Source organism: Periplaneta americana, chromosome 15 (genome assembly GCF_040183065.1).
Source record: "Periplaneta americana isolate PAMFEO1 chromosome 15, P.americana_PAMFEO1_priV1, whole genome shotgun sequence".
NCBI classification, from domain to species: Eukaryota; Metazoa; Arthropoda; class Insecta; order Blattodea; family Blattidae; genus Periplaneta; species Periplaneta americana.
The window spans coordinates 175,684,952-175,699,239 of record NC_091131.1 but is presented as its reverse complement, the minus strand read 5'-3'; the positions used below and the strand labels follow the sequence as shown (position 1 = coordinate 175,699,239).

The 14,288-nt window shown below is 40.6% G+C and overlaps 1 protein-coding gene across 4 annotated transcripts in view; it reads right to left on the bottom strand.

Annotated features, from left to right (window-relative positions):
* LOC138715551 (nucleolar protein 12-like) overlaps positions 1 to 13,108 on the bottom strand; it is a 149,885-nt gene extending 136,777 nt beyond the window's left edge. For 2 of the 4 annotated variants that reach the window (XM_069848616.1, XM_069848617.1), the window contains exons 1-2: positions 12,954 to 13,107; positions 12,347 to 12,406 (exon numbers count right to left, since the gene is read on the bottom strand). In XM_069848616.1, coding sequence (XP_069704717.1) covers positions 12,347 to 12,406; positions 12,954 to 12,974 — 81 coding nt within the window. In that variant the 5' untranslated portion in view covers positions 12,975 to 13,107. Of the gene's footprint in view, positions 1 to 12,346; positions 12,407 to 12,953 lie in introns of all 4 variants that reach the window. The other 2 variants (XM_069848615.1, XM_069848614.1) reach the window with 2 other exon arrangements.
* Between the last annotated feature and the right edge of the window lie 1,180 nt (positions 13,109 to 14,288).

Here is a 14,288-nt window from a genome sequence, read left to right as displayed (position 1 = left end):
TGCATAAAGTACGGAGCACTGCTGTAAATTCATAACTGTATATTTTATAAAGGCAAGCATGATTTTATATTGTGAATAATTAGGATAAAATAAAACAAGCAGAAAATGAGACAAATAACTTGTATGAAATATCTAGGCCTATATAAAAAAAGATTAGTTTTAAACGTTATTTATTATTGATGGAGAAATAAATAATAAATATAACAGAGAATTCTGTTGCCTTAAAAATTAATAATATCATATAGTTTTGAACGTTGTGTTTAAAACATGTTTTAATCAATGGATATTGTTTTAAACAATTTGAACACTGTGTTCAAAACTTTTTGTTTTAAACATGCCACTCTGCACAAAATATAGTGTTTGTGGAAATCACTTAAGTCAGGATTAAAAAGGGAAGGACGTCTGGAGCAACATGACGAAATGTATATATTCCAATATGTATATACTTGGCAACACAATAGAACACCGAACAAAATATTCACTCATTTTCTCCATGACATCAGCACAGTTTATACAGAGTACGAAAGAAGAATTGAAACCAATAGCATATATTAGTAATTGATTGAATAGCGATCTTACTCGTGTTAATTATGTAAGCATGTGTGGCTTACAGCTGTTACGGTGTTGCTTGACACCATCCTCAGAGCCTACTAGATCTCGGCGCTATCTCAACTTCGCTGTCTGTTATGTGGGTGTGTTCGTGTGATGAAGAGTTGTGTCAAATAGTCTGTGTGTTCTGAAATTGTTCTCTGTGTTGAGAATTTGATCAGGGTGTGTTTTAGTGTGTCTGTATATTTCACATTGTTCTAGTGTGTTGAGTTTTTGGTTTTTGGGTTGTACGTGTAGGATTTCCATGTCTGTATTTATGTTATTGTATGTGTGGTTAGCATTAGTTATGTGTTCGGCATATGTAGATGTATTGTGTCCTCTGGTTATTGCTTTAATGTGTTCTTTGTATCGAGTTTGGAATGATCTGGCTGTCTGTCCAATGTAGAAACTGTCGCAACTATTGTATGTGAGTTTGTATACGCCTGTGTGGTTGTATTTATTTGTTTGTGTTGTTTGTGTGTTGAGATGTCTTTGTAGTGTGTTTTCTCTTCTGTATGCTATGTTCTATTTCTGTTTTCTGAATGAGGATGCGATCTTGTGTATGTTTTTGTTTTCGTATGTTAGTGTGATGTATTTCTTGTGTTCTTGTGTTTGTGTTGTGTTTTATGTGTTTTTGTGTTTCTTGAGTTTTTGTTTTGTCTTCCTTATGATGTTGTCTATTATGTTTGGGTTGTAACCATTTTCTTGTGCTATGTATTTGATTGTGTATATATTAGTAACAGAAGAGTAGAAGTTGACGATGAATAAAACAATGTATCTTCATATTTATTTTTCTAAATTTATTTACAAAAAACACTTTATTAAATAATGTATATTAACGTTGTTGATGCGAATCTATGTCGTCACACACATATGACATCACAGAGGGCTCTGTTCCCGTGAGCACCGTCTTCTAGGAAATTATCAAATTTTCAAAGAACATGGTAAGAAGAAAGCATACGACTGCTCCATCAGAAAGACTTAATCAACAGTGGCAATTGAAATCCACAAGCAAACGAAGGATGGAGTAATATCAAAGAAATAACAATTATACAAGCACTCAGCTTTCGCAGTGTTAGGAGTTAGAAAAAGAAGTTTTCTAAAGGGGGCTAAGAATCTGGAATGGCGAAATTAAAACACTAATAAAAGAAGAAAAAGGAGATCTACCAACAATATAACATAGGTTATAGAACAGATTATAAAAGAAAATTCATCCTTGTAAAGAAAGAAGTGTACAAACTTAAGAGAGAAAGTTGGGACCATTATGTCAATGAGATCGAATATGATGTATATGAAAGCCAAGGTGAAACATCTAAAATAAAATTATGAAATATTTAAACAAGTAAGAGAGATAAAGTCCAATTAAATATAATTTCGGAAAATGGCTGGTTAATCTATTTGAAATCTTTATGGACTAGACTAGTAATGATGGAGAATAAGAAATAAATTTTAGTATTAACTTCAAGTTAATGTTGTTGTTGTTGCTTTCTAATGCCAGGCGTTTGACAATAAAGTCATTTGACCTCTTGCACTCCAATATTTTTCAAAGATATTATCATGGTCAGCCACTGAACCACAGATTTTTAGGTGTTTCGAATCCATTTCTTGGTTTGAGTTGCACAATGGGCAGATAGGGGACTGATATATTTCAATTCTATGCAGGTGTTTGGCCAAACAATCATGGCCTGTTGCCAATCTAAATGCAGCTACAGACGATTTTCGTGGTAAACTTCAAGTTAATGTACGAGTCGAAATTACTAGTCAAAGAAACTAAAAATAAAAAGCACCAGGAAAAGATAATGGAAATGATCAAGCAAGCATCAGACTTATTAATGCAAAGGCTCTTAAATATCCTTAATATTTGATGGGTTAATGGTTGCATACCAGAAGAATGAAATGAAGCATTAATATATCCACTATATAAGAAAGGAGATAAGGCCCAGTATTCGAATTACAAAGGATTTAAGTCCCTTAAATTCATGCTATAAATTATATGCCAAAATGACTAATAAAAGCCTGACATCTTTTTCGAAAAAATACAAGAGTCCCAACATGAATTTACAAGCAGAAAATCCTGCACATACTGCATTTTTACTTTGGCACAAATAACATAAAAAGAGAGAATTCTGACTACCGGTACCCATTACTATATACTTATCAATTATGAGAAAGTGTTCGAAAAAGTAAAACAAAAACTATTGTGTGAAGCGCTGAAGGATATTGGGGTCTCAATATACAGGGCTCCTACAAAGACCTTTCCGATTTCGAACACATGTGATTTACGTTCTATGAATCTGAGATGCATGAAAATATTACCAATGGAAAGAGAAACTCAAAACGTTTAGTTCCTTACCTTAAAGATGTTCAATGTGTCATCCCTTGGTAACATGGCACACATCAAGCGTATAGTCAAGTTCCACATAGGTATGCGGATTTTCTGACCCCCAGATTCTGAGGTTATGTCTGTTCACCTTACCAGAAAGATGGAAAGTGACTTCATCAAAAAAAAAAAAAAAAAAAAACCACGGAACAAATAAATTCATCATTATTTTCAATTAAAGTCTGCATACTTATGCAGAAATTTGTTTGTCGCACTTTGTCCTCTGGTTTTAGGGCTTGCAGCAACTGTAGTCGGTAGAGATGAAATCGCAAGTGCTTGCGAAGAATCTTGCCTTAAAATCAGTGTATTATTTACTGATTGTAGGCCTACTGGATGAATCTGCACCAAATTTTGTTCGTAATGCCACTGCACATTAATAACTGAATGGTTCACATGAAAATCAAGCACATAAAAAGTTTTTCTGTCCTCTATAGCAGCCATTTCGCCCCAACAATGGACAAATTTGTTTATATGCGCTATTATGAGGTAATGTTACCAACTAGGAAAACAATGTTACCACAACTAAACTTTTTTAATTTTTCTTTCCATTGGTGCTATTTTCATGCACCTCAGATTCATAGAATGTAAATTACATGTGTTCGAAACAGGAAAGGGCTTTTGTAGGAGCCCTGTATTTAATTTCAGCAATTCAATCATTGTACATAAATAATAAGGTAAGAATTCGTACTCAGAAAAATGGAATAGCTTCAGCCGACATGAACCAAGAGTAAACAAAGGATGCCTGCTTCTTTTTTTTAATTGATTATTTTTAAACTGCTATGGTTATATAGCATCTGAGTGAGATGAAGGTGATAATGCCGGCAAATTAGTTCAGGGCCCAATGCATTTGCTCCCATTCAGTTGAAGGAAAACCCGGAAGAAAACCTCAAGTAGGTAACTTGTCTCAAGCAGAATTTGAACCCAGGCTCACTCATTTCACAGTCTTCCTGCTTACACTCACACATTTTAACATATATCGATGATGATGTTAAAAACTGGCTGATGACATTATGCTGACAATCAGTTTATTATAGGGAGATCTGAATACAAAGTCTAAGAAGCAGTCCATAAACTAAGCCAGACCGCAGCTAAATATGGAATGTCAATTTCAACAAAACAAACCAAAGTAATGACATTCCATGGATTATAACCCAGGAAAGCTCCAAATAGATATTATAGAACAGGTAAATATTTGGGTTACCATTTTTGGGTATAGAAAATCATAGGTTATATTATGATGTTGGAAGCAAATTAAATAGATTAAGATATTTCTGTGGAACAATACAATGGACAATGAAACATAAAGTAAGAATAGGAACGTTATTAAAATTATATGAAGTCACTATTATTATATGGGTGCAAAAGCTAGACTGTAACATCAGATCAACTAAGATAGCTGAATCATCAGAAATGAGATTTTTCTGATATGTAAAAGGATGCACATTATGCCTATTAGATGCCAGAAGAAATTACAACATAAAACAAGAATTAGATATAAAATCTATTACTTACAAATGGCTTTTAAGGAACCCGCAGGTTCATTGCCGCCCTCACATAAGCCCGCCATCAGTCCCTATCCTATGAAAGATTAATCCAGTCTCTATCATCATATCCCACCTCCTTCAAATCCATTTTAATACTATCCTCCCATCTACATCTCAGCCTCCCCAAAGGTCTTTTTTCCTCCAGTCTCCGAACTAACACTCTATATGCATTTCTCGGTTCGCCCATACGTGCTACATGCCCTGCCTATCTCAAAGTCTTGATTTAATGTTCCTAATTATGTCAGGTGAAGAATACAATGCGTGCAGTTTTGCATTGTATAACTTTCTCCATTCTCCTGTAACTTCATCCCTCTTAGCCACAAATATTTTCCTAAGCACCATATTCTCAAACACCCTTAACCTCTGTTCCTCTCTCAAAGTGAGAGTCCAAGTTTCACAATCATACAGAACAACCGGTAATATAACTGTTTTTATAAAATCTATAGTGGGCCTAAATATACTTTTATTGAAAAATATAGAATTACATATTCAGCGAATGCCAGACATTAGGAATAACAAAGGTCTCCTTCCAGTATAGCCCTAAAGATGAAAGAAGTGTGGGTCGACTTCTAAACAGATGGTGTGAACAATTCTGAAACAGAACAGTCTAAGTGCCTAATCCTTGACGACGATGATGATGATGATGATGATGATGATGATGATGATGATGATGATAGACATTAAGTAGATTAACTTTATTTGAAGCATAATCAGTTCATTTTGTAGAAAATATTGTGAATTTTATTAGTTACAACAATGTAATTTATTCGTCACAACAGTAATTCCTTTCTACAATTCACCTTAAACGCGCTCGTCAACAATTGGATCCTCACTCAACACAGTATTCGTTATAGCACTCCACCGACGACAATGATAATTTACTTGGACTATTACGCACAACAATGAACTGTTAATCTTAACTAATATTTACAAAGCACTATTTACAAATCAGAACTACCAGTTCTCAGTTCACAGTTCTTCTATCTCAGTCACTCGAGTTCACAGTATCTCGAACCACAGACCTTCAGAGACAGTTCACTGTACTCGAACTCGGGTCCCTCCAACTGCGGTCCACTGCACTCGAACTCAGGTCCCTCCAACTGCGGTCCACTGCACTCGAACTCAGGCCTTCGGATGCTGACGCAGATGCGGACGCACACTCGAGTCGAACTCTGGCTTGCTTGCTCTGGCTTACTCGCTGACGGAATAACTGAAAACTCTGAAGACTGAAACTGCTGTCGTTCCTTCGCGACCGTAATTTATAACTACAGCGACGTAGCCTGGAAATTTCGACCCGTCTCTAGAGATGGCATTCCAGAGAAATCCAGGGCCCTCTCCTCTCTACCAGCACCAGATGCGCGCGCAAACTCGTCGCGTGACGTAATACACCCTCTCCCCTTTCTCCGCCGCGCGCCGTCCCAAAGTGCTCCGCGCGATCTTCTCTCCACCGCGCGACGTCACTCAATGTTCCGTGGAGCTTGTGCGATCTGCTTTCATGCGGGACGCTGGTCGTGAGTTCGATTCTCACGTCGCTGTCACATTGCTCCCTCCTTAGGACTGCTCGTCTCGGGCAGTCCCTTGGTAGGCTGCTAGTCGGTCCAACGTTTGGGGTCCTCCGGCTGCTTCCTCCTTATGGTGGCGCCACCCCATCCTTGGCTTGGCTGGGCAGCGATACTCGTACTGCGTGGGCGCCATCTTGCTCTTCCCCTTGGCCCTCCAAGGAGAGCTCGCTGGCCACGGGTTGGTCCCCGGCGTCCATCAGGAACACTTCATCCCGACCAAGACGGAGTATACGGCGCCGGACGTCCACCGTCGCATCGAGTAACCGCATGGCGTCGAGTCCCAGGACGACGTCCTCGGTGATGTTGGCGACGAACACCCACATCTCCAGTTTCCTCTTCCCCAAGGTCAGGTCCAGGAAGACCTCTCTCTGGATGGGCAAGCTCTCGCCTGAAGCAGTCCGTAGCTCGTATTGGCGCAGCGGCGTCCTCCCAGGTAGGCCCCGCACGACGTCTGGTCTGGCGATAGTGAGCATCGCCCCGGTGTCCACCAGTACTCTGCATGGACGGCCTTTTATCCGTCCTTCAGCAATCAGCCCATCGTCGCATCTTCTGTCGACCGGTTTCAGGACGAGCCGAGGGGACGATGATGATGGCGCCGACGTGCTCCTCCTAGCATCGGCCCCCTCTCTCTCCTGACTGTTGCCAGGTCGGTCGCAACTCCTCCGCAGGTGCCCAGGTTCACCGCAGGACCAGCAGGTGGGCACCCGTCGACTCCGTTGCTCAGGCGACTGTTGGTTTCTCTCGGTGTCAGCCACCTCTCTCTCCTGCCGGTGGCTGGAGCGGTCGCAGTTCCTCCTTAGGTGTCCTGGCCTCCCGCAGGACCAGCAGATGGGCGCACGTCGTCTCCGCCGCTCCGTTGACTGTTGGCGCTCCTCGACGTCGGCCACCTCTCTCTCCTGCCTGTGACCGGATCGGTCACAGTCCCTTCTCAGGTGTCCCGGTCTGCCGCAGGACCAGCAGGTGGGCGCCCGTCGTTTCCGCCGCTCCGTTGACTGCTGGCGCTCCTCGACGTCGGCCACCTCTCTCTCCTGCCTGTGGCCGGATTGGTCATAGTCCCTTCTCAAGTGTCCCGGTTTGCCACAGGACCAGCAGGTGGGCGCCCGTCGTCTCCGCCGCTCCGTTGACTGCCGCTCGGGTGGCTTCGGTTGGCGCCCCCCAGCATCCGTCGCCGTGACGCTCCTGATCCAGTGCGGTGTTGAGACTCCCGCCGCCGACTTGGCCGCCTCCATCCTGAGGGCCGCCGCCAGAGCTGCGTTGACGGTACGATGCTCTGCCAAGAGTAGCTGTTGCTTTATTTCCGGGTCTCGAACTCCGCTGCCGAAGGTGTAGGCCGCCTCTCCAGCGATGAAGTCATTAGGTAGGCCCCTGAGCGCCTTATGGGCCAGTTGTTCCACCGCCATCGCGAATTCTTGCAGGGACTCGCCTGACTGTTGGACCCTCGTTTTTAGTTGGGTCCTAAATGCTGCAGCAAGTTGATGGTCACCATAACGTCCCTCCAGGGCCGCCATTATCTCAGCGGCTGTCCCATCTTCTGGAACGCTGTGAAGAATCTCCGACGCCTGTCCCTGAAGCGCGGCCAGCAGCTGAGTAGTCTTCTCCGCTGGGGTCCACCCATTATGTGCTGCGGTGGCCTCGAACTGGCGACGGAATATCGCCCAAGACGTCGTACCGTCGAACTTTGGCGTCTTGACGTTGTGATGTCTGGCTGAGGGCGATGGTTCCACATGGCCACTACATGAGGTCCTCAATTCTGACGTCGATCTTTCCACGGCCCGTTGAACTTCCTCGGCAATTATCTGTTTCTGTTCTCTAGCCTGGCGATCCACCAACGCGAGGATGTGCTTGTTTTCTACAGCATGTTGGTCCATCAGCACACACGTTTCCTCTTGACGACGTTCGAGATCGCGGATCTTGCCGTCGAAATGGTCTACATCCTGTCTCAACTCGGCTACTGTCTCGTTTATAGTTGTAAAATTCTTGTTTAGGTTGTCCAAATCGGCCTTAAGTTCGTCTTTCACGATGGCGACAAATCCATCTACGTGGGCCGAAACGCTTTCAATTTGCGTAGTGACGTCATTTTTCACTCCGCTTATGTCGCCTTTCACTCCGCTTATGTCACTTTTCATCTCCGTTTTCACTTCACTTATGTCACTTTTCATCTCCGTTTTCACATCACTTATGTCGTTCTTCAACTCACTGATGTGCTTGTTCATTTCGTCTTTCATTTCTGCTTTCATTTCCGCGATGGCTTGCAGGATCTGCTGTAGGTTCTCCATTGTCGGTAATATCCCGGTTCTGACACCAATGTGAATTTTATTAGTTACAACAATGTAATTTATTCGTCACAACAGTAATTCCTTTCTACAATTCACCTTAAACGCGCTCGTCAACAATTGGATCCTCACTCAACACAGTATTCGTTATAGCACTCCACCGACGACAATGATAATTTACTTGGACTATTACGCACAACAATGAACTGTTAATCTTAACTAATATTTACAAAGCACTATTTACAAATCAGAACTACCAGTTCTCAGTTCACAGTTCTTCTATCTCAGTCACTCGAGTTCACAGTATCTCGAACCACAGACCTTCAGAGACAGTTCACTGTACTCGAACTCGGGTCCCTCCAACTGCGGTCCACTGCACTCGAACTCAGGTCCCTCCAACTGCGGTCCACTGCACTCGAACTCAGGCCTTCGGATGCTGACGCAGATGCGGACGCACACTCGAGTCGAACTCTGGCTTGCTTGCTCTGGCTTACTCGCTGACGGAATAACTGAAAACTCTGAAGACTGAAACTGCTGTCGTTCCTTCGCGACCGTAATTTATAACTACAGCGACGTAGCCTGGAAATTTCGACCCGTCTCTAGAGATGGCATTCCAGAGAAATCCAGGGCCCTCTCCTCTCTACCAGCACCAGATGCGCGCGCAAACTCGTCGCGTGACGTAATACACCCTCTCCCCTTTCTCCGCCGCGCGCCGTCCCAAAGTGCTCCGCGCGATCTTCTCTCCACCGCGCGACGTCACTCAATGTTCCGTGGAGCTTGTGCGATCTGCTTTCATGCGGGACGCTGGTCGTGAGTTCGATTCTCACGTCGCTGTCACAATATGAAGATTGAGAAATTTGGTTAATTCTGTTCAAAGCTTTAAAATAATTAGGCAATGTGGGTTTTCTATAGCACGTGACACTGAAGGTTTTTTAACGAAAAAATGGAAAAATGGTCTAATTTTCAGAAGAAAGTTAGTTTGGAATATTGAGAATTCATATAGGACGTCAGCTGATTTGAAAACATAATAGAAAATTGGTAAAAATTGGAAAGAATTTATCGCTATAGTTACCCTGCTGAAAGTGATTATTTAACATATGAAATAAAAAGAACACTTCAAAGTTAATGCAAAACTCATATTTCACATCACTTAGTATATGCATGACATACAAAAGCCTAAACTAACCTAACCTAACCTAACCAGTCAAAGATTCCCACACCATAGAACTTAGAAAAATGCAAGCTGGAAGTTTCAGTGTTTCATGCTATAGAAAAGCAGGCAATGCATTGAAAACTGTAACACATGAATAGTGAATTGCTTTTTCACAACATCTGAGGCTAACAGATGTTAAATGGAAATCTGATTTGTGTCTTGTATTAAAATTATGAATGTTTTGATGAAGTGTATTCATTTTTAACATAAAACATCATCAGGGAAAGACTGTACTCAAATATAGGTTCAAAATCCCTAAATTTTGGAAAATCTTCTTACAGGATATCTTTTTATGCACACCTGTCATCAGTGAGGGAAGTGAGAAAAAACCAGAGGCGGTATGCTACCCCAAGATTTTCCTCTGGCATACCTCAATTTAAAAAAGGCATACTCCCTCCCTTACAACAGACATAAATGATATATACAATAAATTGTTTCGTCCAGTCAGTAACGCGAATCTTTGAAACTTACGTAACACATTAAATTTCTTAATAAAATAATTTCAAGTTACTTCGGTTATTTACTAGATCATTTTACAATATCCTTTGAGACTTATCACTTAAAATAATGTTAAAGTGTCAAAGTGCCTTACTTAATTTATTATTAATAAAAAGTGCAACAAAAAAAAATGACACAGTCACTAAATTGGCAACAATGACCACCACAAGGTACAGAACTCAGCCTTCTACACTTGAAATACTACCGTTATAAGCATTCCAGGAGTTGAGCTTATCAAATAAGCATGTCTAAATACACCGTGGCGTCGCGGTCTAAGGCATCCTGTCTAGGACTCATTACAGAATGTGCGCTGGTTCGAGTCCTCATGGGGGAAGAAATTTTCTCATGAAATTTCGATAGGTAACCAAATCCGGTTGCGAATGCCAGCTATAACAGCTGGGGAGATCATCGTGCTAACCACACGATACCTCCATTCTGGATAGATGATCGTCCACCTCTGCTTCGGAATGTGGGTGTGAGGCCAGCAGCCAGCTGGTCAGTCTAGGCCCTTCGCGGGCTGTAGTGCCATGGATAAAAAAAAATACACACTGAATAGAGTTCTAGAAGGCTGTGGTTTAGATTTACGAAGCAAACAGATAGTACTCTTCGCTGTGAAGAAATGTAGCCTATTTAAACAAATTTTTACGATCACATTTTTTCAGTGACAGTATATCATTTTTCACTAACGGTATGTTTTCTGGCCATAGAAACCAGTGACAGTATTCCATACCATCGCAGTTCCCTCACTGTCTGTCATTATTCTTAGGGCTTTTCTTTCTAACAATGAAAGGTATGTTTAAATCACTACAACCACAAATTCCGAGAAAAGCCTCCCCATGGATTTTAGAAGTTCTAAGCAAGTGTAACTATTCTATATTCAATTCCCATAATTTATATGCATAGATTGTTGCGCACGGTCTATGGTTTTACATGTTTTAAGTTTTATGTAGTTTTGGACAGTAGCATAATGTTATGTTTGTTGGTAGTGATGTTTACTGCTTGGTGGCAATCAGAGTAGTTTAGGTTACGTTAGCTTAGTTTTGCTTGAGTTAGTTAAGGTTAGGTTAGTTTAGGTTGTAATTGGTTATGTTAGGTTACAGTCGAAATAATGTGTTTCCGAAATTTTTTATATTATGGACAGACAGAATAAGAAACGAAGCTATGTTGGAAGAGTGGGTGAAGAAAGAAAGATGCTGAAACCGATCAGGAAGAGGAAAAGGAATTGGCTTGGTCACTGGTTGAGAAGAAACTGCCTTCTGAAGGATACACTGGAAGGAATGGTGAACAGGAGAAGAGTTTGGAGCAGAAGAAAATATCATATGATAGACGACATTAAGATATGTGAGACAAAAAGCAAAAAGAGACTGCTTGTCGGAAAAGTAAAAATTTCAGTACATTTTTAGAACTCTATGCTGAATTTGAAAATAACATAAACTCTCAATCTTAAATTTTCGACAAGAAGTCCCTTTTTTGCTTTCCGGCTCACATAATAATAATAATAATAATAATAATATATATATTATATGGATCATATGTAGATACTAAGAGGAAGGCAGAAAATAGGAAAGACTGGAGAATGCTGAGTTTGCAATGAAAGACCTGCCCTTGGGCAGAACACTATGAATAAATGAATGAATCTTTCGAAAGTTGGGCATAAAATCGTAGTTTGTGGGAAAAAAAAAAAAAAAAGTTCGAAAACCACGGAGTAGTTGCCCTACAGAATCACCCAAATTACATACCGTCATTTTGTATTTTTAAATCATCTACTGCTGGTCTATAAACACACGGGGCGACTTCAGAACACAGCGTAAGTACATTTATGTCTTTGTTGCATTATTGAATTATTTATTTTCGGTGCAAGGAACATCTATTTTTTTATGTATTTATTTCTTTACCCTTGTACCATACATAAAAAAGCATGTTCTTTAAATTATTTTTAACTGACACAGTCATTATACAGATACGGAATTAAAATTTGGAGCAAGTCTTCATGGGAGGCCACTTGTACATAGGGAACAATTTCGCAAGACTGTCCACAGGCAGCATATATACAGTGTCTCTTGTTTACTGCACATGCGCAGTGTGATGTAAGCGAAACTTAGACAATGAGGAGCTCCAGATTGTATTTCCGTATAAATTATTAAATACAGTCATTTTACTTGCATCAGGAGTTACCTACTGTAACATGAGCCCAGAAGTATAGTGAACACACGAGATAAAATTTGATATAACTAACCTACAATTTGAATTTTACAAATTTCTTATACTTATATGGAGAGAAAGCTAACCTCAACTGATGTTATTTCTTCTGATGAAGGAGAGAGCAGGGTTACCGGTATCTCAGAAACCTGAAAGTACAAATAAATAATTATTACATGTAAATGCCTCAGTGTTCATAATAACAGTACACGAGATATTACGTTACGATTGATAATTGCATGGGTTGACATCAGATGTTTGATGTAACTTCACCTTGATCCGAAGTGTATGGTACGAGTATATCGTAGCTTGTGCTTTCACGATAATTGTGAATTATATCTTCCGTGAAACTCGCGCTGAAGTAGTTCCGTGATTTCGGAAATGAAAATCCTCGAATCTATAGGGGATTTTTTTTTTTTTTTTTTTTTTTTTTTGGAGATACAGTTTATCGTACATGCAAGGCATAATAGAAGACTAAACTAATCAAACCTAACCTGTCACAGATTCATATATGCAAGATGTATAAGCGGAATACGAAGGGAACTACCTCAGCGCTAGTTCAGCCCTATCTTCTTTGTGTAGCCCTACTACTGACATAACTCATATTTCTACACGATATATATTATTTACTCCATACCCAATGTAGCCTTAAGTAACATAATTATAACATAGCCACTTTTAGACATAAACATTTACCATGAAGTAATAGCTCCACATTTAAACACGCAATAAGAACCAAAATCACAACCTCATATGACACCTGTGCATCCGAGTTAGAGATGGAAGAAAAAATCACTAGCAGCGATTTTTCACCGGTGATTAAAAAAATCACTTTCACTCCAGTGAGTGAACTGTTCGTTAAGCAGTGAAACAGTGATCAAGCGGTGATTTACTAATTGCACCAGAAGCAACTGTAACGAATCACTATTTCCTCAGTGATTTCAACATTCAGTTCAATATCTTACATTGCAGTCCTCTGCCACCTGTTGAGTAATTTTTGAACTGCTTGACATTACATGGATTTTTGTTCTTTGTAAGCTTGTATGATTTGTGATGAAAGAAAGTACTGTACTGCAATAATAATTTCAGTGCTGAGTTGAACAACTTAGTGATGTGGCATAACTTTCTTTAGTAGATTTTTAAGAACTAGGTTACTTTCAACATAAAAATAGTTGTCGAGTTGGTATAGCGCTAGCCTTCTATGCCCAAGGTTGCGGGTTCGATCCCGGGCCAGGTCGATGGCATATAAGTGTGCTTAAATGCGACAGGCTCATGTCAGTAGATTTACTGGCATGTAAAAGAACTCCTGCGGGACAAAATTCCAGCCCATCCGGCGACGCTGATATAACCTCTGCAGTTGCGAGCGTCGTTAAATGAAACATAACATAAAAATAGTTCTATAGTTAGGTATATATTCTAATGCACTGTTATTGCCCTTCTGCCCCCTACTTGTTTCAAATATAACACTCTAGAGGTCCATGACGCAATTCTAGAGAAATGACCATTTCTCTGTTAATTCGTCCTGCACCTCTCTCATGTTTTCTTGGTAATTAGCGGGGCTTTAAAAATGTTATGGTGGCTCACCAGTGAGGCAAAAATTTCATTAGTCAGCTTGGTGAAATTACAGAAGCACAATTAAAAAATTTGATTTTTTTTCATTCAAGAAAAAATTAATCAGCCCTAGTAACAAGAAAATGGTCACCGGCATAGCTCAGGCAGTAGCGCGTTTACTTGCTGGTCCGGAGTTGCGCTCGAGTGTGAGTTCGATTCCCGCTTGGGCTGATTCCCAGATTTTTCAACCGTAAGGCGAATGTCAGGTAACCTATGGCAAATCCTCGAACTCATCTCGCCAAATGCCATCTCATCACCAATTCCATCGACACTAAATAACCAAGTAGTTGATACGGCGTCGTTAAATAACCAAAAGAAGGGGGGCCACAACACAACAGTGTATTAGAATATACTGACAAGCATACAACGATTTATATTTTGAAAGTATTTGTACCTGCAAACTGAAGTCACTTGTTTATC